The sequence below is a fragment of the Narcine bancroftii genome, chromosome 3 (assembly GCF_036971445.1).
Source record: "Narcine bancroftii isolate sNarBan1 chromosome 3, sNarBan1.hap1, whole genome shotgun sequence".
In the NCBI taxonomy this organism is placed as follows: Eukaryota; Metazoa; Chordata; class Chondrichthyes; order Torpediniformes; family Narcinidae; genus Narcine; species Narcine bancroftii.
The window spans coordinates 27,120,404-27,147,027 of NC_091471.1; the positions used below are offsets into that span (position 1 = coordinate 27,120,404).

The following is a 26,624-nucleotide window of genomic DNA, read 5'->3' on the forward strand; positions in this document are numbered from 1 at the left end:
CATGTTTCTCTGATTCCACTGGAAACTCCAGGTTCATTTTAATTCACAAGGAGAATGCAAAGGGAAGTAATCTGTGGATAATGATTTCTCTCCACAGAGACTAGGAAAAGGGAAGAGCTTTGAAACAAGGGGATGTCACATGAAGTTCATTATTACCAGGTTAGCTCACCAGGAAGGGAATTAAGATACGTGAATTGGCCTTAGCAACTACACAGTAGAAAATAGGAAACAGAAAGTGATACAAATACAAATTTGAGATAGCTCAAATGTGTTAGAGAAATTCAATAGGTCTCGCAGCATCTATAGGAAGTAAAGGGTAATTAATATTTTGAGCATGAGCCCTTCGTCAAGAGGGGAGGAGAGGAAAGGAAGGAGGAAGGGGCAGGGGGGGAAGAATGGCTAATAAGTAAGAGGTCATAGGTGATTGGGGTGGTGCGCTATTGAGCAGAAAAGCAGACACAAAACATAAAGACTGTTCAACAGGCTTTATTCCACTCAAACTTCCATAGAGTTGGCTGTGAGAGTAGCTGTGCTGGCTCTGAGACTGACCTCGAGGGGCCGGATGTGACATATATCCTGGCAGATGATTGACAGCCGACCGGGTGGGTTTGGTCCATTCAGGTTGGCTGATTGACAGCCGGCCAGGTGTTACCTTGTCCACCAGTGCTCTTCTGCAGGTACACAGGTTGCCCCCTTCAGTAGGCTAGTGGTGTACCACCACAGAAGGTAGAGGGAAAAAAACACTGAGCTGATGAGGGAGGGATTAACTCATAGGAGAGGGAAGAAAGGGGGTGGGAAGTTAAAGGAAAGGAGGCAGAGAGAGAGAGAGAGATTTCGGGGAGGGGTTTGATGGAAATTGGAAAGATCGATGTTAATGCTGTCTGGTTGGAGAGTGCCCATATGATGTTCAAGGTCTTTCTCCAATTTCCAGATAGATTCAGTTTGGTAGTGCATGAGGCATGTCGGTGTGGGAATGGTGTGTGGAATTAAAATAGTTGGTCTCCGGAGGTCCTTGCTATTGCAGCAGACAGAGTGAAGGTGCTCAATGAAATTATCTCCCGGTCTGTGTTCAGTCTCTCCGATATAGAGAAGGCCACAACGGGAGCACTGGATGACCCCTGCAGATTCACAAGTGAAGTGTTGCCTCACTTAGAAGTACTGTTTGGAGCCCTGAATGGAGCAGGTGTTGGCACAAGTGTTGCACTTCCTGCAATCACAGGGGTAGGTACTGAGGGGGGGGGTGATTCGTGAGAAGGAAGTCCCTGCAGTAAGCAGAGATGGGAGGGGAAGGGAAGACGTAACAAGGACAGGATTCCCCTTGTCCTCAACACCACCCCACCAGCCTCTGCTTCCAACATATTATCCTCTGCAATCTCCGCCACCTACAATATGAACCCATCTCCAGACACATCTTCCCCTCTCCTAATCATGAACTACACAAGCATATTTTTACATATTTATATTTTCTCATGATACAAGTATCAATTCCATACCTGCCTCAAACAAATTGCATCCACATGTCCCTGTAATATTTTCCCGCTGCCATGTTCATGAGCTCTGGCTTGATTCTCTGACTACTCCATCTATGGGACGGTTATCATAGTTGGTTAATTCAATGCTGTTGCAGCACCAGTGACCAGGGCTTGAATCCGACACTGTCAGTAAGGAGTTTGTATCTTCTCCCCATGTCTGCATGAGTTTCCTTCATGTTCACTGGTTTTCTCCCATCCTTCCAAAACGTACAGGGGTTGTAGGTTAATTGTGTGTAATGGGGTGGCACAGGCTCGTGGGCCAGAAGGTCCTGTTACCATGCTGTATGTCTAAATTAAAATATACACTCCATGTAATTTACAGTGGCCAATTAACCTACAAACCAGCCCATCTTTAGGATGTAGGAAGAAACCAGAGGACCTTGAAGAAATCCATGCAGGGAGAGGTGGAAAATCCTGACCAACAGCTCGGAGATTAGGATTGAACCTGGAGCAGTGAGGTCACAGCCGTAGTCACTTGACCACTCCACCACCCAAGCATGAGGCAGCTTGTGGCGGAATTAACAACTGCTTTCTGACAGGATTGAAATGAACTGAATGCTGATGTATGCCTGTGTTGTGCATTTTAACAATTGCTCCGAAATGGCGCTTATTAATAAATAGTCATGGCAAACGAAGTTTCTCAATAAACTGATTCACGGTGCCTTCTGTTCATTAAGTATGAAGTATTGAAATGAAGAATTGATTGTCAAATAATTGTAAAGAATCAAATGATAGTCAAAACAACAATTTCTTTCCAGTTAACCTTAGAATCAGGTAAATTGTAGTAGGCTTTAAATAGGCCAAAACCAATGTGTGATTATCATTATAATTTCTACTTCTGGGAGAGAGCCAAACTAATTTATGGCTGTGGATTCTCAAACTGGTGTTGTGCTCCCTGTTTTCTGGGGTCCTACACCAGTCTTCTGTTTCCCTGGAGTCTGGCTGTGGATTTCTTTTAAACCTTGCATCATTCTCCTGGTTGATCCACACACAATCACAAGGTATAAGAGCAGAAGTAGGCCCATTGGCCCATCAAGCCTGTTCCGCCATTCTAATCGTGAGCTGATCCATCCTCCCACTCAGGCCCACTCCCCAGCTTTCTCCCTGTAACCCCTGATCAAGTACCTGCCCATCTCTGCCTTATGCACACCCAGTGACTTCATTTTCACAGCCACCTATGGCCACAAGTTCCACAGACTCATGACCCTCTGACTAAAGAAATTTTTCCACATCTTTTTTATATTGATGCCCGTTTATACTGAAGTTATGCCCTCTTGTTCTAGGCCCCCCCCCCCACCATGGGAAATAATCTTGCCGTATCTAATCTGTCCAGGCCTTTCAGCATTCGAAATGCGTCTTTGAGGACCCCCCACCCCATCCTTCTGTACTCCAATGAGTAATCCTACAGATTCTTGTCTTATTTCCTTTCTAAGTTCAATTCCAGATTGGCTCCCATTCCATCCTGTTTTCACCTCCTGCATCAATCTTAGATCTTACTATGTTTCACCCATTACACCTTCTCCAACCAATTACTATAAAAAGAAGCTTTTGACCTTGTATCCTGCACTGCTTAGTTGCTGCTGTTCAGTTCACCAACTAAACTCGATGCTCATACCACTGAGGGTCATAGTGGTACTGGTTTGCTATTTATAGTAAGATTAGCATTCAGACAGGCAACCCTGACGTTTTGACACTCATTCGTGCTCTGACCCCACTGATGAGTAACACACAGGCATAGACACCAAGAAATGTGCTGAATGTTCAAGTTTCGGTTTTGTCAGAATGGCACAATTTCTATCAGTGAATATTGGCCAAATGCAAACAAATTTTACAAAATACTCATCTGTTTGGATTTTTCACCAAGGCCTTTAGTTTTTATTTTGAAATATGAGAATAGTTTTGGGAAGATTTAATCATGAAGGGCTTAGTCATGAGACTAAATTTCCCTGGGACCTCCCTAAATCCTTTGTGGATAGCAAGAGTCTAGAATCCTACCCTTACTTCTGTTGAAATAACCAACATCAAGATGAAACACAGAGTACTACTGATAAAATGGTCACCACGGGGAGATGAAAGAGAGGACCAGAGGAAGCTGGTGACAGATTTGATGTCTGGGTGTCTTGAACTGGGAAAGCGATCGGAATATATGATGGCAAACTGCAACAAGGAGTTGAGGCACCTGGAGTTTAAAATATTTGAGCACATCATTTACAGGTTTCTCTTCTGTTTTTTTTTCTGTTCGCTCTTCATCAACTTGCTGGAATGTTGTGTAAGTTCTTCCAGTCTGCATGAACGGCCTTTAGTTCAGTAAACATAAAAGGAGATTCTTAATGTCCCGGTAGAATATTGGATAGTTGCTGAGTGTTACGGCTTGTGTGTGGCTGTTGAGCAAGATTAGTGCCACAGTCATTGCAATAGCTCGATGCTTATGAATCACTGCTAATATGCAATTTCCTTGCTCACAGAACTCCGCTGCCAATATTTTACATGATGATATATTTTTTAACATTTATCACCTTGATGAGTAATCTAATACAGTCTCATGCTACTTCTCAATAAATTTTTTTAAAGTGTTTTTGGATTAAATGATTCTATCACACAACACAGACAGAACATGTAACCATAATTGGTACATTACTCTATAAATGTATTGTATCTTTATCAAACTTTTTCACGAACTCTATCTTGATTTGTGTAATGGAATAAATGTTCTTGCAGCTTGCAGTGACTGTATTGGTTATGACCAGCTGTACAGTATTGTTACCGACGCATATGCAGTCAGCTTGGATTATGTTGCAAGCTGTTATTTTCACCCTGAGCAGAGTTGTGTGTTCATAATTGCAACCAACCCAGTGTTTGATTAGTCATGCCGACCATTCCCTGTGCTTCAATACATTTCTTGGTTGAAATGTTGTTTTCTGTGTTTGGGCATCTTATGCTATTTTCCTCTCACCTGAAAACAACAATGATTTTTTTCAAGCAAGAAACAATCTGCTCGAGGAATTCCATGGGTCAAAACTTGATGTAAGGTTTTGACTTGAAATTGTCCTCAATTCCTTTCCCTCCTCAGATGTGCTGATTTCCTCCTGCAGATTTTTTTTTTCTCCAGCACCTGCTGTCTCTTAATGTCTCCAATGCTTTTTGTTTTTACTTTGTTCACACAAGCTGGAAAGGAATGGCATTGTAAAGAATAACTACCTCAGAAGAATGAATAAAAACATACATAAAAGGAATAGATAAACTAGACATAAACAGACTCTTTCCCCTGAGGGCAGGGGAGGTTGGAACAAGAGGGCATGAGTTAAGGGTAAGGGGGCAAAACTTTAGGAGAAATATTAGAGGATGCTTTTTCACTCAGCGAGTGGTGGCAGAATGGAATGATCTTCCAAAAGAGATAGTTGCGTCAAGGTCCCTTCTGTCATTTAAGAGAAGGTTGGATGTGTGCATGGAGGTGAGGGGGGTTGGAGGGTTATGGGCAGAGAGCGGGAGGATTGAGCTAGTGGAGTTGTTCGAGTGAACCGGTGCGGACTCGAAGGGCCGACATGGCCTGTTTCTGCTCTGTAAAAGGTTATATGGTTAAATAAGAGCATTCGAGCACTATACAGGCTCTTCAGCCCACGATGTTGTGCTGACCTATATTAAATTCACAACAATCTAATTTTTCCTCTACCTTGCACCCTTAAACCCCTTTAAGTTTGTCGAGTAGGTTTTTATAGGTCAGCACAATGTCATGGGCCAAAGGGCCTGTACTGTGTTGTTAAGTTCTAAGCTCTAAAGTATAGAAGGCTGCAGATGTGGAGATGCTTAATCAGCTTTGATGAAGGGTTCAGGCCTAAAACATTGACAATGTTTTTCTCCCTTTGATGCAACTCAACCACTGAGTTACTCCAATCAATTCCTTGCTGAGTAAAGAATGTATTATGTCCAAATTTTCCTTCTAATTTCGACAAGGTGACAGTCTTCAATATATCATGCGTTTGGAGCCTACAACCGGTGGTGAAGTAGTAATTGTAACCAATCTGGGAATCTGGATTCATTTGTCATTTTCAGATGCTTTGTCTGAGGTTTGAGAAATAATAGTGTGGTAGGATTCACCAAAGGAAAACACAGGCACAATACTGTTTGTGGCAACACAGCTTTATTCTACTCACAGAAATATCTAGTTGGCTGCGAGCTGTGCTTACAGTGATCCTGGGGTGGGGGGGGGGGGGGGGGTGGTGTTGGTAGAGAGAGAGAGAGAGAGAGTGCACACGGTTGGGACCTTGGCTTTATACTATGGGCCCTTTGGGCCCACCTAGTGGTCGGATGTCATTAAGCCGGGTGCCGTGTCTTTAGGCCACCAGTTGGCTGAGTGATGTACATACTGCGGCGTATCATCGCAAATAGGGTTCATTTTGAACATAAATGTTAAGGAATAACAGCTAAGAAAATTGAAATTTTCTCTGGATTTGGAGGTGAGCAGAAGAAATTGTTTCCATTTTTGACCCAGTACCCAGGAACTCCCACTGCAATACTTTGAAATGGTGCAATGGATTCACAATCTTTTGACGTACCTGCAGGAAATATCCCATGTTTAAAATGGCCTCAAATTTCTGCTGGGAAATGTAAATTAAAAACATTATGATTGTCTTTTAGATCCCAACTTAAATTAGAGGTCAAAAGCTTTGCTTGGAATGTACAGAACCCAAACATCTATTCCACATCGCTGGACCCTTGAAGTGTTGAAGCTTTTTTCTTCTCACTCTATTGCCCTTACCATAATGAGCAGAATTTCCACAGTGTTTGTCAGACTCAGGTGAAAAATTGGTGCTGATTGGGGGCAGCATTTGTTAGCGGCCCTCAGCAGACCTTCTCTCTGCGCACTCTACGACCGCTCTACTCTCCTATCCCTCTAACACTCTATCTTGGCGCATATGACAATAAACTTGAACTACGCAGTTTTTTATCTTCACTATTTTCCCCAGAAGGGCATTCTGTGTGGAAAGCTGGCACCTTTTGTGCTTCCAGTGTAATGCTACTGAGTGTGTTTTGCTTTTGTTGCTAACAGCACTCCCTTAAAGAGAGAAAATAGTTCTCTTGTTTTATTTTTGTCTTACTTTTCTTCATCCCTCAGCTGGTTAACTGGACATTAAAAGGTGATGAAGTAAATATTGATCAGGGTCCAAGGTCAGATGAGGAGCAATATAAGACTAAAGCAGTAGAATATTCTGATGGTGAGATAAGAGGACGCATGCTGCAACACCCTGATAAACCAGTTAGAGAAAAGAGGCTACATCATGAGGTAAGTTTTTGGGCCTGTTGGCTGAGGTTGTACTCTCCAGCAAGGCAGCAAAGTCTTGTCAATCAAGGCTTATCATTTTATTTTTCTTCATTCAGCTATCTAAAATATCCCTCCTTTGTTCCCTTCTGTCAACTCCCAACTTTCCTTTCCTTCCCATTTTTTCTTCCTTCCTCCCATCTTGTTCCTTTCTCTCACTTTTCCACTCTTTATCTGCCACCTACCCAGCCCTGACCTATCAGCTCCACAATTTATTTCCTACCACTTCTGATTCCCATTTTCCATTCTTCCCCACTCCTTCTTCATACAATGACTTCTACATTTGAACTAAGGAATGGGATCCAGCATAGACTTGATGGGTCAAAAGGACTCCTGCTATGTCAAGCAAAAATATGAAGTTGGCTTGTTGATGTTGCTACTTTTATCAAGGAAGTAAACGTCCCAGCTCTAGCTGATATGATTCAATTAAATAGCAATCCTGTAAATTACAATTAAGGAAAATACTTTGTTGCTGAGTCGCACCTTAAATTTAGCAATGAAGCTGCTGGAGAATTGATTGTAAGATGCAGCCTTAAAAGGAGATTGCTTAGAAAACCAAGTTTTACAAAAAAATCAAATTTTAAAATAACTATAAGAGGGCCAAGCATGATCAACAGAGTCTATAAAATATTGCTGACTGTGACCTATTTAATCACTGGGAATGGTTCTGATCTTGAAGTGACTCTAAGGATCACAAGGATTTCTTCTAGTTTCTGTAAGACAATGTCAAACTTACCTTCTTTCAGTCAACTCCCTTTTTCAAAGGAACAACGCAAGTCCACAAACTGTAAATGCTGGATATCAGAAATAAAAACATAAAATTCCAGAAACACTCATCATATCAGACAACGTCTGTGGACAGAGAAACAGAGTTATGGCTTCTGAAGAAGGGTCCCCACCCTGAAACCTTAACTTTGTTTCTTCTCCACAGATACTGCCATGCCTGATGAGAGTTTCCAGAATTTCCCCTTTTATTTCATGCCATGAAATTTGGTGATTCCTACAAAGCTACAGTTCTCCAGGGACCAAGCATCCTCCCTGATAACCCAAGTAAGTGACAAATTCACAAGGTGAGCATTTTCAATTTGATTGATATTTAGAAGTGATTTGCACACCTGAGCTCAATCTGGTCTCTTTCTATCACCTCTCGGTGTATAAATTTTCTTGATTTTGGTCAGTTATCAAGGCAACAAACCTTGTCTTCTTAATAATAACTTTAGAAACATAGAAAAATAGGTGCAGGAGTAGGCCATTTGGCCCTTCGAGCCAACATCGCCATTCAATATGATCATGGCTGATCAGTACCCTGTTCCTGCCTTCTCCCCATACCCCTTGATCCCCTTAGCCACAAGGGCCAAATCTAACCTACTCTTAAATATTGACAAGGAACTGGCCTCAACTACTTCCTGTGGCAAAGAATTCCACAGATCCACCACCCTCTGAGAGAAGAAATTTTTCCTCATCTCAGTCCTAAAAAACTTTCCCCTTATCCTTAAACTGTGACCCCTGGTTCTGGTTTTTTCCCAGCATTGGAAACAATCTACCTGCATCTAGTCTGTCTAAACCCTTAAGAATTTTATGTTTCTATAAGATCTCCCCTCAATCTTCTAAATTCCAGAGAATACAAGCCTAGTTTATCCAACCTTTCTTCATATGCAAGTCCTTCCATCCCTGGTATCATATAACCATATAACCACTTACAGCACAGAACAGGCCAGTTCGGCCCTACTAGTCCATGCCGTAACAAATCCCCACCTTCCTAGTCCAAATGACCAGCACCCTGTCCATACCCCTCCAGTCCTCTCCTATGCATGTAACTATCTAGTCTTTCCTTAAATGTAACCAATGATCCCGCCTTGACCACGTCTGTCGGAAGCTCATTCCACATCCCCACCACCCTTTGCGTAAAGAAATTTCCCCTCATGTTCCCCTTATAATTTTCCCCCTTCAATCTTAAACCATGCCCTCTAGTTTGAATCTCCCCCTTTCTTAATTGAAAAAGCCTATCCACATTTACTCTGTCTGTCCCTTTTAAAATCTTAAACACCTCTATCAAGTCCCCTCTCAATCTTCTACGCTCCAGAGAAAAAAGCCCCAGTCTGCACAACCTTTCCCTGTAACTCAGACCCTGAAATCCTGTCAACATTCTTGTGAACCTTCTCTGCACTCTCTCTATTTTGTTTATATCTTTCCTATAATTTGGTGACCAAAACTGTACACAGTACTCCAAATTTGGCCTCACCAATGCCTTGTACAATTTCATCATAACCTCCCTACTCTTGAATTCAATACTCCGATTTATGAAGGCCAACATTCCAAATGCCTTCTTCACCACACCATCTACCTGAGTATCAGCCTTGAGGGTACTATTTACCATAACTCCTAAATCCCTTTGTTGCTCTGCACTCCTCAATTGTCTAGTGAACCTTCTCTGCACCCCCTCCAAGGCAAGGATATCCTTCCTCAGATAAGGAGACCAAAACTGCACGCAGTACTCCAGGTGTGGTCTCACCAAGGCCCTGTACAGCTGCAGTAGGATCTCCCTATTCCTGTACTCAAATCCTCTCGCTATGAACGCCAACATACCATTCACCTTCCTCACTGCCTGCTACACCTGCATGTCCACTTTCGCATGCCATCTTAGATTATCTGCCTTAGGATTGAACTTGAAACTGTCCTTTTTTTAACACAGTAGCACATTGGGCTTACCTGTTAAGTTATGAGTGGAGTAGCTGTTGGTCAATTTTGTGATTGAATAAATGAATGCATGATGAGCTGGTATGTAAGATATACCAACTACAATAGTACAAATTAAATTACCATCATTTATGAAGACAGAAAAAGAGATAATAAATATAAAAGGATAGATTCATATTTATATCCACAGTGCAAGAGAAAAAATGACAGTACAATAGTGCAGACAGATCTTCTGGTGGTCTTATGGTTAGGGTTGGGTAGTACAGGGAGGTTCAACAGCTTGATAGCTGTTATATAAAAAAAACTGTAATAAAAGGGCAGACTATCATTTGGATAGGGAGAAAATTGAAAATTTGGAGGTGCAAAGGGACTTGGGAGTCCTCGTGCAAGATACCCTAAAGGTTAACCTCCAGGTTGAGTCAGTGGTGAAGAAGGCGAATGCAATATTGGCATTGATATCTCGAGGGATAGGATATAAGAGCAGGGATGTGATGTTGAGGCTTTGTAAGGGACTGGTGAGGCCTCAGTTGGAGTATGGGGTACAGTTTTGGGTTCCTTATTTAAGAAAGGACCTCCTGGCATTGGAGAGGGTTCATAGAAGATTCACAAGGATGATTCCTGGAATTAAGGGATGATCAAATGAGGAAAATTTGATGGCTCCTGGACTATACTCCTTGGAATTCAGAAGAATGAGGGGGGAACCACATAAGGATAGAGTAGATGTGGCAATGTTGTTTCCATGGTAGGGGTGTTAAGGACAAGGGGGAACAACTTCAGGATTGAAGGGTGCCCATTTAAAACAAATTTCTTTAGTCAGACAGAACTCTGGAATTTGCTACCAGGGTGACTGTGGAGGCCAGGTCGTTGGGTGTATTTAAGTCAGAGATTGATAGCTATCTGAATAATCAAGGTATTAAAGATTATGGGAGAAGGCAGGGGAATTGGGTGAGTTGGAGAATAGATCAGATCATGATGGAATGGCGGCGAGCCGAATAGCCTACATCTGCTTTGATGTAGTCTTGTGATCTAATGTACTTAAATCTAGACATGCTGAACTTGGAGTCCAGGAAGCAGTGAGAAGAGATTGTGGCCAGATTGTGGTGAGTTAAGTTTCAAGATTCCTTTATTGCACTAATACACAAAATGTGAAAGAGAAACATAAGACCCTTCAGAGACACTAGTGTCTGTAGATTTGCCTACTGTGCTCCTGCAATCTCTGCAACTGCACAGATGGTGCCTTACCTCCTAGTTGATACATTGGTGACCACAGCTCCCACATCTGAACATCCAATTCAATCATGAAGCTTTTGGCACCTGAGGCCATTTGGGAGACTTTCTTGCCCTCAGCACCCCATGAATACCAGTCCCAGTACCTTGTTCCATGAGCCAATCTCCAGAATTCCGCAGCTTGGTGAGTCATCCAGCTGCCAGTCTCCAGCAGCCCGCAGCCTGGTTTGAGTCCTTTGATTGCCAATCTCCAACAGCCTGCAGCCAGCTGTGGTGAGGGCCCTTTATGATGTTGGCTGCTTCTTGAGGCTGCATCTTGCATTGATGTATGGACTGGAGACTACACTATACTTGTAGAAGAAGTCTGTAAGAGAATCCAATGACATACCAAATCTTCTTGGACTTCTTAAAAAGTTGAGGTGTTGGTGTGCCTCATTCATGATTTACTCAATGTACTAGGTTCACGAGAGGTCCTCCAATATGTGGAACTTGAAGCTACTAAGTCTCTTCACTGCTGTCCCATCAATGCAGGAGCATGATCCCTCTGCCTCTCCTTAATATCCACCATAAGCTCGTTAGTGTTGCCGACATTGAGAGTAAGATTGTTGTTCTATCATGAAACAACCAAATTCTTGATCTCCATCTGATATTCTGACTCATCATTGCCTGTTATTCAGCCAACGGTGGTGGTATAATCAGCAAATTTATAGATTGTGATGGAGCCAAACTTGGCTTCGTAATTGTGAGTGTAGAGGGCATAGTAAGGGGATTAATCATGAAACCTTGCAGTGTGTGTGTGTGTGTGTGTGTGTGTGTGTGTGTGTGTGTGTGTGTGTGTGTGTGTGTGTGTGTGTGTGTGTGTGTGTGTGCGCGTGCGTGCGTGCGTGCGTGCGTGAATTTTTTTCTCATGAATGTTCATTTTTTAACATAATTTTAAGCATTGGACGCTCTCTTTTGTAGTGAAAAATATTTGTATGTGGCCACTGGAATCACAGTGGACACGTTGAAATAACCACGCAAGGCGTTTTTCAAGTGAAACAAATGGATTTATTCTTCATAACCTGTGCAACCTTTTAAAACCCCTAGTCACGTACTGACATCACATAGTTGGTTGATGCCTTCTGTGAGTTATAGTTCCACCGTAGCACCACTACACTGCCCCCCCCCCACCCCCCACACCCAGAAGAAATGTTCATCTGTCATTTAGGTGGTGGACCTCTGTTGTTGGCTGCTGCAGTGGGGAAGACTTGTCCACATAAGCTGATTTAAGCCTATCAATAGTGAAAGACTGTGGCTTCCCTCCAATGTCCAAAATACAGGTCGACCTAGTTAGTCTGAGTATCTTATAAGGTCCTTCGTAGGGCATCTGTAAAGGTTGACCAAGTGATCCCCTACAGATGAAGATATATTCACAGTTTTTGTGGTCTTCGGGCACAAAGGAAGAGAGTTCTTCATGCAAAGATGATGGTAGAGGGGCCAATTTTCCTAAGGTCTCCCTTAAACTGGTCAACAGTTCCTTAAGATCATTGTTGGGATTTGAATGGTAAGGGACGAATTCCCCTTGAACCACCAACAGCGTATTGTACACGAGCTCTGCAGATGAAGCTTAGAGGTCCTCCTATGGAGTTGTTCTAATGCCCAGCGATACCGAGAGCAGCTTATCAGCCCAGTTCAGGCCATCTACCGAGCCATCAAGGCTGACTTGAGATGTCGATGAAATCTTTCCACCATTCCATTGGCCTGGGGATGATAGGCATTTGTATGATGAATTGTTGCACCGAGCAAGTGAGACAAGGTCGTCCACAGCGAGGAAGTAAATTGTGGTCCTCTATCCGAAGTAATATGTGTGCGTAAACCAAAGCGAGACACCCAGATGCAGTAGCATCTACCATAGGCACAGCCTTGGGCCACCACATAGACCTATTACTGTAAGAAGATAACGGTTTCCTCTTGAAACAGGAAGCAGACCAACAATGCCCACGTGGACATGAACAAAATGCCAAGTAACTGCCGGGAAGGACTCCAGTGGTGCCTTATTATGCCACTGAACTTTTGCTTTCTGGCAGGCAATGCAGGACCTCACGATTTGTGTAACTTTTTTTTTAAGACCATGCTACACGAACCTGTCGGAAACCATTTAATCAGTCAATCTAATTGACGGATATGAAAGACTATGCACAGAGTCGAATACTTGATGTTTCCATGATGCCGCAATGACTGGGCATGGGTGTCCTGTTGATATATCATAGAGGAGTAGTTTGCCGTGAACTCCAAACTGGACATCCTTCAATTGCAGGTTGGTGATTGCAGTCTGATAAGCATTCGTCTCATGGTCATGTTTTTGGGCCACAGCCCAAGATGCATAGACAATACCTTGATCTACAGACAAAATCTCTAGTGGAGCAGAATGGGTAGGTACATCAGCTACTACATTGTCTTTTCCAGAAATATGTGATATTTTTGTGGAGAATTCTGAAATGAATGATAATTACCATTGTTGTCGAACTGACCTGAGCTCTGTGACCTTGGAAAACGCAAATGTTAAGGGCTTGTGGTCAGTGTACATAGTAAAATATCTGCCCTCCAAAAAAATAATGGAAGTGTCGAATAGACAAGTAAATGGCCAAAAGCTCCTTATCAAAAGCACTGGATTTCTTCTCTGCTTCACGAAGATGGGGGCTGAAGAATGCTAACAGTTTCCATTGCCCATTGACATATTGATGAAGTGCACCTTCTACGGTCATACTGGAAGCGTCTGTCGAAAGGGCGGTGGCTGCATTTAAAACTGGGTAGTTGAGCACAGTGACATGAGTCAGCAAATCTTTCATCTTCAAGAAGGCATCGTTTCCCTCTTCAGTCCAGTGGATGGTTCTGTCATTGCTGGACAGTAAATTGAAAAGAAGCTTCATGTTATGAGCTGCTCCCAGAAGAAACCAACAGTAAAAATTTACTATTCCCAAGAATTCCTGCAGGCTTTTAACTGTAGCAAGTTTTGAGTTTTTAGTAATGGCCTCAACTTTGGATGGCAGCGGGGTCACACCTTCCGGAGTAATCCTATGCCCCAAGAAATCAATTGCTTCTTGTCCAAAAACGCATTGATGGTCAGTCCAAATTTCTGAAGATGAATAAAAAGTGTATGAAGATTTTCCAAATATCCTTCCTTGGTCGCACTGGCCACTAAGATGTCATTGAGGTAAATAAAGACATTGGTCATACCACGTCCTAAAGCATCCAACACCCATTGAAATGATTAAGCAGCATTCTTTAATTTGAATTGCATTTGTAAAAATTCGAACAACCCAAACGGGGTAATTATTGCTGTTTTTGGAATGTCTTCTGGCTCTATTGGTACTTGGTGATGGCCACACACCAAGACTATTTTGGAGAAGATCTTCGCTCCCTGCAAATTAGCCGAGAAATCCTGACTATGAGGTATTGGATAACAATCCGGGATGGCGTTAAGCCACCTGTAATCTTCACATAGTCGCCAACCTCTATTGTGTTTCAGGACCATATGTAATGGGGATGCCCAGGGGCTGTTGGATCTACGAATTATGCCTAGTTCCTCCATCTTGGCAAACTCTTCCTTAGCTAAACACAGCTTCTCTGGGGGAAAGAGGTGCCCTTTAGCTTGGATAGGAGGGCCCTTAGTATAAATGCGATGAGTAACACTGTGCTTTGCAGTGGAGGCAGAAAATTGTATAGTAATCGCAGGGAAATCTTCCAACAGCTTGAAGAATTAATCCACTGGTTTACTTAATGTTTGGAAGCACGGAGCAGGGTATAGGCATCTGCCAGAGGAATGGTCTGAGAAGTAGATCCATCTATTAGCTGACACCCTTTTAAGGCATGAATGAGCCCGAAGAAAATCTACACCAAAGGTCGGGATTCTGCTGCAATAATAAATGGCCAAGTGCAGAGATGATTCTTGAACTTGACATTCATCTTCCTGGTGCCAAAGGTCAGAATGTTGGAACTGTTAACTGCTCATAGTTGCAGGACTGGGTAGGATGGTGTGTGTCAAAATCAGTGTGTGGAAATAACACTAACTTTTGAACCTGTATCCACCAGAAATTTTCACTAGGACAACTGGTCCCATACATACAGTATGCGTGTAGGTTTTTCACCAACCACCACAGCCCCTACTGATGGTTGGCCTGGGCGTTTCCCCAAAAACAGGCAGGATGGAAGGCACTCGTGGGCATTTACTCCCCAACGCCTGTGATGGTAACACCAAGATGAGGTGTCCACAGGCTGCTTGCCCATTTTGGGGCATTGTCTGTTTGTAGGGAGTGATGTGCTAAGAGGGTCAATATCGGAGGGGTTGGTTGTTTCTTTTCTTACCGTCCTTTTTAGCCAGCCATAAAATGTCTGCCTCCGCCGCTGCAGCCCTTGGGTCTTCAAATGAACACTTGAACAAGAGCCTAATATCATCTGGCATTCACTCTAAAAAGAGCTGCTTGAATTACAGATTGGGCTTTTCGCCAGATGCCAGGAACAGCATTTCATCCATTAGTTCTGAAGGGGTGTGGTCTCCCAACCCATCGAGATGCAATAGCTTGGCTGCCCTTTCCCTATAGGACATATTATAAACCTGTAATAAAAGTGCTTTTAAAGCATCATACTTGCTGGTACATGGTGGATGCCCATAGGAAGTCACTGATCCTCTTGGTGATGGCCAAGTCTAGGACACTGACAAGATGATAATAACAAGTAGTGTCCAACTTGACTTGGTGAAGGTGAAATTGTTCTTCAGCCTGTTGGAACCACAGTTCAGGCTCAACTGTCCAGAAAGGTGGCAGCTTCACAGCAACGGCTGCAGAGTCATTTTTGAACTCGTCGGGTTCACTAATTGTGGCTGCTGGAATCACAGTGAAATAACACGCAAGGAGTTTTTCGAGTGAACCAAATGGATTTATTCTTCATAACCCATGCAACCTTTTAAAAGCCCGAATCACGCACTGTCGTGCACTGATGTCACATAGCCGGTTCAATGGCTTCTGGGAGTTGTAGTACATGTTTACAATTTTGTCATGTTGACTTTATTTTTCTTTAAAACTGCTCGTTTTGATAAATAAAGCATGCTGTATTTGCAAATGAATAAACTATCAAAATGTTCCTGTTCATCTCTTCTTTATTCCTCCGTAAATTTGAATTTTAAAAGTACTGCCCGAGAATCTGGAAAATCTGGAAATCCAGACCGACCCAATCCCCAAGCAGTTTGGATTTTAGGAACTTTTACTGTACATAAAATAACACAAATCACGATTTAAGTATAATTAACGCCTAAAAACGATAAATGTCAAAGATCTTTGGTGCTCATGAATTATGTATAATGTGTGCATGTGTTTCTTTTTATAGGTGGAGCAAAGGCACCCTAATCCACCACCCAGGAGAAAACTTACCTCAGGCTGCACCGGCAAATCCATGTAATGCTAAAGAGCCATCGTGCCGGAGGGACCTGGATTTGACTTGCTGTTTTATTGTCCTGCCTTCACGAGCCAAGCAACAAGTGACCCACAGGGAACTGCAGAGAAACCACTGGCATCACCTTTCCTGCAGATGCCTTCAACGACTATCCATGAGTATAATCTGCATCGTAATGTTTCCATTTATCTTTGTTAGCTTTCAAAATTTACAGATGGTTGTCAAACAAAATTCAGTTTCATCGAAATGCTTGTAGATCTAGTGTCTTCAGATTTGGGGAAGAACATTCCAACACATAGGGTTTTTGCTTTGGAGTAATCCAGAAAAAAATGTTAAAAGATTGAACAGACAATTATTTATGTAAACAGGGATATCTGCTCTATTATACACAGCTGCATCTGTCCCACTTTACACAGGGATTTCTGTTTTTCTGTACATCAGTACTTATACTATTCTGTGTACAAGGGTTTCTGTTACACCATGTACACAAATGTGTTATGCAGACCACAGGTGTATGTGATGTATATATAGGTAAATGTGTTGTATTATGCACAGGTATATATATTTCATGCACAGTATGGGTGCTGTCCTCTACACAAGTGTATCTCCTATATTGTACATAAGTACATTCAATGTATGACTTGAAACTCTAATCACATTGTGCACATTACAGGCTGACGAGTCTGCCAGGATGGATCTCTTTTGAGGTTGCATTGTTACTGATGAGAGTCAGTAATGAGCACATATTTTGCACCAAAATTTTTTTTAAAAAGCATTATAGATTTTACATTTTTTTATTGATCCACCGGAGTAAACAATCATTCTGAAATTTCTGCTTGCTGTTGTGTCATATTCAAAGCAATATTCATTTAGGAACCAAAAGAGCTGATTCCCTCTCTTGTGTTTTGCAAGCAGTGATTTCCATTCAGGGGTGGTGATGGAGACTGATGTAATAGAAGTAGATGGCAGGAGGCCATTCAACCCTTCGAGGCTGCTCACCATTCAGCTAGATCACAGCTGACCCTGCTGCCTCAATTCCATTGACCTGCCTTTGTTCTATCTTTCACCTTCAAAAGGAGATTAAGTATATTCTTTCCTTTACAATTCAAATTCTGTGCAGGAGGTTCCCATAATTAATTAGTCTGTTAATTGATGGAGCCCAGCTTAGTTATTGTTAAACATAAATAAATCAATCATCTATGTAAGGAACACACCAATGAATGCACTGTGTTTGGAGGGGTGCGGGAGGGGGAGGAGAGTGGACATTGTATTTCTCTGTACTTTATTGCATATTTAGAATATTGCCCTTCGAGCTTTTGACAAGAATTACATCACAATTTCTTTTACATTTCTCCTGGTGTAAATAATTGTGCGATTACAGGAATATGGAGAACCCAGATATGATGATTCTATCGTAATTGCTTCTCTGTAAAATTGAATAAACCTATTTTCAGAGCGCTGTGAATGGCATTGTTAGTCAGCTATTGTCGTGAAAGGAAATGTTGGAAAATATGAGCAGTGTAATACCAAGGACTCACAGCAAGGAAGTTACATCAACAGCGCTGTTGTAAAAGGTTCAGCGGATCCCTATTTACTGGTTGGTGCATTCATCAGCAAAATTTAATACTATTTTGGCAAATGGTCTTTCTACTAATATTATACATCATTTAACATTAAAAAACAATCATGGAAACATCTTGGTTGCTTAAGAAAACACATTTTTGTTGCTCTTTTCAGAAGAGCATCCCTCCCTTGGCAAGGTGCACTAGTCTCTGCATCTATATGTGAAGGAAGGGGTGTTTTCAACTGGGGCTCAGTTTATGACCTTCCTCTGAGTTGGAAGGTTATGGATTCAAGCCCCCACAGGTGCCTGGCTCCAAATTCTAAGCTGAAATTGCAGTGGTGCATTGAGAGTGCTGGACTATAGGATCGTGGTTTTCAACCTTTTTTTCCCACTCACATACCACCCTAAGTAATCCTTTACTGATCACAGAGCACCTATGGCATCTTATATCATACATAGGTGCTCTATGATTAGTAAGGGACTGCTTAAAGTGGAACGTGAGTGGAATAAAAGTTTGAGAACCATTGCTCTAGGAGTTGTTAAAGACTCCAACCATCTTGCACAGAGGAAGAGTTGAGGCCTGGGTTAGATCATAGAGATTGGTGTGGCAGGTTGGGCTAGCTGGCCCAATCCTTCCATTGGAGATGTTGAACTAGGTAAGGTCTGGTCTCCCTTTGAGACTAGAAGAAAACCATGTGATTTTTCATAGGGTTTGGTAACAATATTTCAACATCTGAAGTAACAAGAACAGGAGGTGACCTCTGCTCTGATCTGCTCTGTCATTGGTCTGATTCCCAAACTCTTGGATTCACCAAAATGGATTGTCTGGTCACTCTACCTCTGACACCTGTGCCAACATACTATGTGAAGAATTGCCATATTTCCTTGAGTAGCTACACTTTAAAACTTCGTTGAATGTTTAAGTGCTTTGGGTGGTGCTACTGCATGATCAGTTTCTGGGTTAATCTGTGCTCCACATAACCTTGCTCACAACTTCCTTTGTGGGGAATGGTGACAGTGATTGAGAGGATCTCCTCCTCTTCTATAATGCTTCAGTCACCCAGTAAGAATGTGATTGTCTAATTCTATATCTATTAATTATAGAGAGAAGCAAAGGTCAGCATTAACTTTTTTTATAATTATTTTGGTGCAAACATGTTGCTAAAGTCTTCCAGATGCTTGAATTTAGAAGAGGTCCATGAAACAACAGAGGGATATATTTGGGTTATATTTTCTATCTCAGGCTGTCTGAGGAATGCCTTGAGCTCCAACAGGCATCAGTATGGTTTGTGCTAAAGCTGGATTTAGGCCCAAATACCTACACCAGGCTGGGTGGAGCTGGAATACAGAAAAGTAAGGTTTGGATGTTAGGGAAAAGGTGGTATCCACCTGGCCTGGGTCAAATCTGGCTTTGGAGTAAAACCAGCATTTCTCCCCCCCCACCCCCCTCAGGCTCAAAACTTCTCAAAATGAACATAAGTAGCTGGTGAGAATGTGAAACAGAAACTTTAATCCTACATTCGGATGCTTGAAGCAGATAAATGTATTGTGCAGTGCATCGCCAGGATGCCTGAAAGCTTCCAGTTCCATTGAGGAAAACAATAGGTTCCAAGGAGGCACTGAACACATGGACAAGGGCACTGAACACATGGACAAGGGCACTGAACACATGGAGAAGGGCTCTGAACACATGGAGAAGGGCTCTGAACACATGAGTGATACCGCATGCGGAAGTTTAAGGGTAGTGATAGTGTATTGTAGATAGTATATTTGGTACTTGGTAGTCTTTAAAGCTTTGGAACAGCCTTATAGTGTCTATAGGCATTCCGATACTTGGTTGAACCTTGACAAGTAGTTGTAGCATTTTTGAGACAGATTTTAGTAACAAAGTGGTTTGTGGGAAAAAAAAAATCGAAACATATAATTAACCCTTTCCTTGCATGTTTTTCCTTCAAATGTTTAACTCTCAAATCGTAGGGAGCACACGTGAATTTGTGGAGGCTTACACTAAGTTTCTTATTCGGGGATGATTTAGTTGCTAGAACTTCCTTTAATCAGGCATGGTAGTGGTAGTCTGGGACTGTTTGCTTGTGATGAATTTAGTATTACATTAGCTTGTAATATTCTGAGTTGTTAGTTAGCTAATGGGCAGGTAGATGTCTTTCAGGTGAGGCTCCATCTGCTTTCTGAGGGAAAGGCCCTATTTAGCTGTCAAGCCAGAAATCCCCATGTCAAATATTAACATCTCACTCATCACCCGAAACAGTTTATCTGGTCAGTGTCACATCCTTGTGTGCAATTTACTGCCATAATTACTTTGAAAAATAATTACACTAAACCTCTGGTATCCAGCACTAATAGGAATTGATAGATGTCAGATGAGTATATTTTCCAGTTGCTTGAGACTTACTCTTACAACACCTAACACCTGCATTAAGAATAAAGATTAAAAGACAAAAATACTACGCTACACTGAACAAACTTCACTTGCATGAATATATAAACCTTAAAGAATTTTATTTTATTTTCAGCACGTTCTTTGAAAACATTTAACCTTCACTACATCTTCAGGTTTCTCCCCCTCCACGGAGCCACCCAAAAGACAAACAATAACATAATAGATAGTTAAACCCCCCCAGTTTACAAATAAAGGGTCTGACGGGGGCACCACTTACTAATCAGGGATAAGGAGACACTTCAAGAGAGTCACCCCAATGGCGAGTGGCATAAACCAGTTCTTCATCCTGGGCGACACCATTTTATTCAAAAACTAATTTATTCAAACTGCTGCTATGAACAAAGCTCGACCAAGGAACTCCACTGGGTGAATATTTGCTCCCATCTTCACCAAAGGTTTATGAGTTACCTCAGAGAACAATTTTGAACTTACAGATTTTACCTATTATTTTAACCTTATTTATTTTAATTTTTTTTTATTTATTTTCCTTAATTTTTTGCCAGTTACTTGAATTCCAGATACTAGGGCTTTTTATATATTTGGTTTTAAAACATTTCAAAACATCCTAAAGCTGTGAAAGGCACCACATAAATGCAGCTCTTTATTTCCTAGACCAGGTGTGATCCAGTTCTATAGCCAAACTCCATGTCTAACAGGCAGCAGCATCAGTTCTCTTAAATCTGAGCCCACATTAAAATCTTTGCTTCCTTAGCCCTATGGTGGACATCAGTTATGAACATTTTTCCTATTCATCAATTATTCCAGTCAGAAGTCAAATGGTGCCATTGGGATAACCAGTATATAAAAGACCAGTTTCCTTTGGGCTAAATGCACGATTTGAGTGAATTCTTACACTGCTGGATGTTTTCAAATGCGGAAAACCTAGATGAAAGGCTGTGACCAAGGTTGAAAAGTGAAATCCAAAAGCTGTGGCTTCACTAACTCCAAGCTTGGGGAAAAAAGTGAAAGTAAAGATGGTCTGCTTGTCAGGTGGGGCTATTGGTATCACCGCTAATCCCTTCAATGTTCACAAAGCTTTTCCACATAATGCTGTTTTTTTTCTCTGTTGAGGGTGATGTTATTTTAAGAAGCATGAAAAAAAAAGAGTTGCAAACTTGCTGTGAGGTGGAACTGTGTGGTGACAAATTATGTGGTGGTGTTTGGGATTTTACAATGCCACAATAATATGTCTTACCGAGTTCAACATTTAACACCATCATCCCCTCAAAACTGATCAGCAAACTCCAAAGCCCAGGAGTTAACACCCCACTGTGCAATTGGATCATTGATTTCTTCACCTCCAGATCACAATCAATGAAGATTGGCAAGAACTTCTCCTCCACAATCTCCATCAGTGCTGGAGCACCACAGGACTGTGTTCTTAGCCCCCTGCTCTACTCACTTTACACCTACGACTGTGTTGCTCAGTACGACAATAACACCATCTACAAATTTGCCAACAATATTACTATTGTGGGTTGTATAAAGGAAGGTGATGAGTCAGCATACAAGAAGGAGATTGAAAACTTGGCTGAATGGTGCACCAAAAACCACCTTGCACTCAATATTACCAAAACTAAGGAGCTGATTGTTGACTTTGGGAAGGGAAAACCAGAGATAAACAATCCAATGATCATTGGGGGATCAGAGGAGGAGAGGGTGGGCAAATTTACGTTCTTGGGCGTCACTATCTTGGATGATCTTTCCTGGACTCCACACACTAATGGCATCAAAAAGATAGCATGTCAGCGTCTTTACTTCCTCAGGAGTTTGCTGAGGTTTGGTATGACACCAGAAACCCTGGCCAATTTCTATAGCGGTATGATGGAAAGTGTGTTGACCGGCTGCATCACAGTCTGGTATGGGAACACCAATAACCCAGAGCGTAAAGCCCTCCAAAAGGTAGTGAACACAGCCCTGGACATCACAGGCAAAACCCTTCCCACTAATGAGTACATCTACAGGGAATGCTACCATCAGAGAGCAGCAGCAATCATCAAAGACCCTCACCACCAAGCACACACTCTGTTTTCACTGCTACCATCAGGAAAGAGATATAGATGCCACAAGACTCACACCACCAGGTTCAGGAACCCCTCCACCATCAGACTCCTCAACGACAAGCTCAATCAGAGACTCATTTAAGGACTCTTGTGCACTTTATTGATTTTCTTTTTTATTTTCTCTGTACTGCAGTTTGTTTACATTTGTTATCCATGTACAGTTCTTTATTTGTTTAAATCTATACGCTGTATACATTTTTTTTTGCACTACCAATTAGTGGTAATTCTGCCATGCTCGCAGGAAAAATTTCAAGGTTGTATGTGATGTCATGTATGTACTCTGACGATAAATCTGAAATCTTCCTGTCCGCTCAATATTTTAGAAACTGTTAATATCAATTATAGTCTCTCTTTCTATAACTTTCCACAAGTAGCTGTTCATTAGATTTCAGATTTATTGTCAGAATACATATACACAATGTCATTTACATCCCTGAGATTCTTCTTCCTGCAGGCAAGGTAGAATTATAATTTACTGGCAAAGCAAAAAAACACTGACTCAATGTGCACAGGTAAACAAATAAATAAATTGACTGCGTAATACAAAGAAAGAGAGAAAAAAAATCAATGAAGTGCAAAAGTAAGAATCCTTAAGTAAGTCCCTGATTGAGTTCATTGTTGATGAATCTGATGGTGGAGGGGTAGCAGCTGATCCTGAACCTGGTTGCGTGAGTCCGATGGCATCTATACCTCTTTCCAATGGTAGCAGCGAGAACAGAGCATGTGCTGGGTGCTGTGGATCTTTGATGATTGCTGCTGCTCTCTGATGGCAGTATTCCCTGTAGATGCTCTCGATGGTGGGGAGGGTTTTGCCCATGATGTCTTGGGGTGTGTCCACTACCTTTTGCAGAGCTTTACACTCAGGGGCATTGGTGTCCCCATACAATAAGACTTCCTCTGTAAAACTGATCTTAAACTGCTGGATATTTTATATCCTTTTTGGGATGTCAGCATTTATTCCATCCTTAACTGTCACTGTTGGTGTCTTAAATTGTTGTGGTGAAGGTACTCCAAAACAATGTTGTGAAGGGAGTTAGGTCAGTGATAATGAAGGAAGGACACTATGCTTCCAAGTCAAGATGGTGCTAACTTGGGAGGGGAAGCTGTAAGTGGTGACATACCATGTCACTTTCATCCTTTAAATTTTTTAAAATTTAAACATACCACATGGTACAGGCCCTTTCGGCCCACGAGCCCCTGCTGCCCAATCACACCCAATTAACCGACAACCCCAGGTACATTTTTTTCCAAACGGTGGGAGGAAACCAGAGTCCTTGGGGAAAACCCACGTAGACATGGGGAGAACGAACAAACCCCTTACTGACAGCGTGGGATTCGAAGCTACCGCTGTAATGGTGTGGCGCTAACTGCTATGCTAACTGTGCCGCTCATTGAGATGTTCGAGGTCATACATTTGGCAGGTGCTGTCAAAGAAAATATTAGTGAAGGTATTTACCCTGTATTGAGTCATAACAGCTCAATTTGGTGTGGTTTAATAACTAAATGCTTGAAACATATGGCATAATGGTCAGGATTTTAAGTTTGCCAACATTTTTCTGTTATTAATTAGAGAACCAGCAGTGATATCTACACATTAACTTTAGACAATTTTTGAAGCTGAATGCTTGCAAGCAGATTTAGGTTTTGAAAATTATGTGGGGAGAATAAACATTTTAAACTGAATGCTGCAAAATGGCAGCTTTAAACAGGTCTTAAACAGGTCATTGCCAAGGCTTGAAATGTTCTCATTAACCAGTGCTTACTTTGTTTGGTGTATTTATTATCCTTTACAATTGGATCTGAGGCCTCTTGAAGTAATTTTCCCATTGTTCTACAACTCAGTACCTCAGCAGTTATTCTGGAGCTTGTACGTTTTAGTATCTAAGAACAGCAATATCTCTGGCTGGGTTAGGTGATGGAATGGAGAGGCCTGAGGATCTAATTCATCCTCTGATCTTCCTGGCACGTCAGGTAACCCTGGACGACAATATTTTTTCAAAAGGTTTGCTTTCTGAAATTAAATCAGGGATTATGATAAACAACTTCAAGCTGAACACAAAGATAATTTCAGATTTGCTGCGTCATGAAAGAAGTTGGAAGAAGCAGGAACGTTTATTGAATTTGGCATACTGATACCGACACATTGCGTTAGTTCAACAGACCCAAAAATGTTTTGCCACTGATTTTCATTTGTATTCAGCATCTGATGCCTCTCGTGTCAGTGTCTAACAGTCAGCCAACACTGATGGATTCCAGTTGCCCTGATAACACTTTTCCATAGTTGCAATATCCTGGTGAAACCTTTCACCATGTTCGTCACTGACTGCACCAAGATCAGCAGGGAAAAAACCCAAGCGGAAATGCAGAAAATGAATTTTCAATTACATGCTGCATTTCATAGTTTTGTAGGCTTGAAGTAGACTTAAAATATGACAGGAAATCACAAAAATAGGCTATACCTAAAAAAGTGGGAATGTGATAGGCAAATTTTAAGGTGATTTTCATGATCAGCAGACCAAAGTCTATAAAATACCCCCAAAATGCAGGAGGCAGAGCAAAAAGTAGCATATACTCAGATATAGAGTGTAGGTTGAAAGCAGGTGCTGCACAACTTCTGCTTTCAACTCGACAGATTTTGAATTTGAGAGCTGTGGTTTATGATCCCCAATGCCTAGATCAGTCAGTGCATTCCGTATTGCAAGCACGCAATTGGGCATTGAATTGTCACAATCCAGGAGTGAAATGAGGCCCGGAGCTGGCTATCAATATAGAAATTAGTCCTGTAATATTTCAGGACCACAGACCACCAAAATCTGCCAAAGACAAAATGTCAAATCATACTCAGATGAGAAATTTTACAGAGTAAGGAAAAATGTAATCTGACATGGCCTTGAAGAGTTATTTAAAAATCTTTTGTTTCAAATATTCCTCAGTTGGCCAGTTTGATTTTTCTTTCTCCAGCTTTACTGAGAGCCTCCTTCAACTCTCACAACTACATTGATAAAGCTTTTCCTTGTCAGTTTCCAGCGTGATAATTTTTTGGGTTTTTTTTTGCTCTATTTATTTTTTTATCCTGTTTCTCCTTGGTGAATTTCTTTTGCATTCTCTTGCACACACTTGTTGAGCTTGCCACAGTCACAATCACTGTTTCTTGCTTTGCCTTGTAATTAATCTAAACCTGACTATCTTCTACTTTAAGTGCACATTTCACTGTATGGATGACATTGTAATCAATGATATGAGCTGGAAGACTATTTAATCAAGGTCTAAGAAAGTCATTACACAACAAGCAAGCTTGCAAAGAGTGCTGCACTTGCTACCTTTGAAAACTACAGCTCATCACAAGTTCAACGTTGCTCCCTTTTCAACCTGAGGCAAAGATTTGTCTGCATGGAAATGTGAACAAGAAGATCATGGCTCTCAAGTCCTCCTTAAGGGAGCACATTTGTGGCAAAGGTCCACCCCTGGGTCCCAGCCAAGAGACAGGCAGCCTACCCTGGGTCCAGGTAAGAGATAGCAACCTACCAATGATTCCATTCAGGAGGCTGGCTGCTGCCATGGAAACATTAGGGTGTGATTGTATGTTAACAACTGGAAGGTCCTCAGATATTTTTCAACCTTGTAAAAAATAGCCCGCTGACAATTTTATTTATGGCCGAAAATCTCCAAAACACTCTCTAGCTCTTGGGACATTGCTGGAAACAGGAGTGCTATGAAAGTCTCAATGCCTTTCATACAATGTGGTAATCAGATCAAAGGGACCATGAAGTATATTTAATATTTTGAACAATTAATTCATAGGCGAAGATATTAACTATTATTTGGGTGGCACAATTGGCGTAGACCATGGTTCGAATCCCATGCTGTCTGTAAGGAGTTTGTATGTTCTCCCTGTGTCTGCGTGGATTTTCCCCAGGGGTTCCGGTTTCCTCCTACCATTCAAAATGTATCAGAGGTGCAGGTTAATTGGGTGGCACGGACTCGTGGTCCAAAATGGCCTGTTACTGTGGTATATGTCTAAATTTAAAAACGATGTAATAAAAATTAGAACAAATGTTATGAAACATATGGGGAGAAAGCAAGAATGTAAGACAAGCGAAAGTTGTTCCGACATGAATCAAACATTAATACATGTTGAAGAGAGCCTTCAGTCTAGGTTTGAATTTGTACGATTTATTCCAGACAAAATTGGATTAGTCTAGCCAATAGGAGAGAACTTGTGATTTCAAAACTTTAAGATGTCAAAGGTTTACACCAATGGACTACTAAAGGATAGTTTTAATTAAAATGTTTTAAGATAAATCCTACGGAATGGACAGTGAAACAGAAGTGGTCATTT

The 26,624-nt window shown here is 41.6% G+C and overlaps 1 protein-coding gene across 4 annotated transcripts in view; it reads left to right on the plus strand.

Moving 5' to 3' along the window:
• LOC138757034 (receptor expression-enhancing protein 1-like) overlaps positions 1 to 26,624 on the plus strand; it is a 177,861-nt gene that overhangs the window by 148,431 nt on the left and 2,806 nt on the right. The window contains exons 8-10 of one of the 4 annotated variants that reach the window (XR_011353286.1): positions 6,668 to 6,813; positions 7,781 to 7,899; positions 16,135 to 16,218. Coding sequence is in view for 2 of the 4 variants with exons in the window: in XM_069923659.1 (XP_069779760.1) it covers positions 6,668 to 6,813; positions 16,135 to 16,206 (218 nt within the window). In the remaining 2 variants the exon portion in view is untranslated. Of the gene's footprint in view, positions 1 to 6,667; positions 6,814 to 7,780; positions 7,900 to 16,134; positions 17,666 to 26,624 lie in introns of those variants that run through there. The other 3 variants (XR_011353285.1, XM_069923659.1, XM_069923660.1) reach the window with 3 other exon arrangements.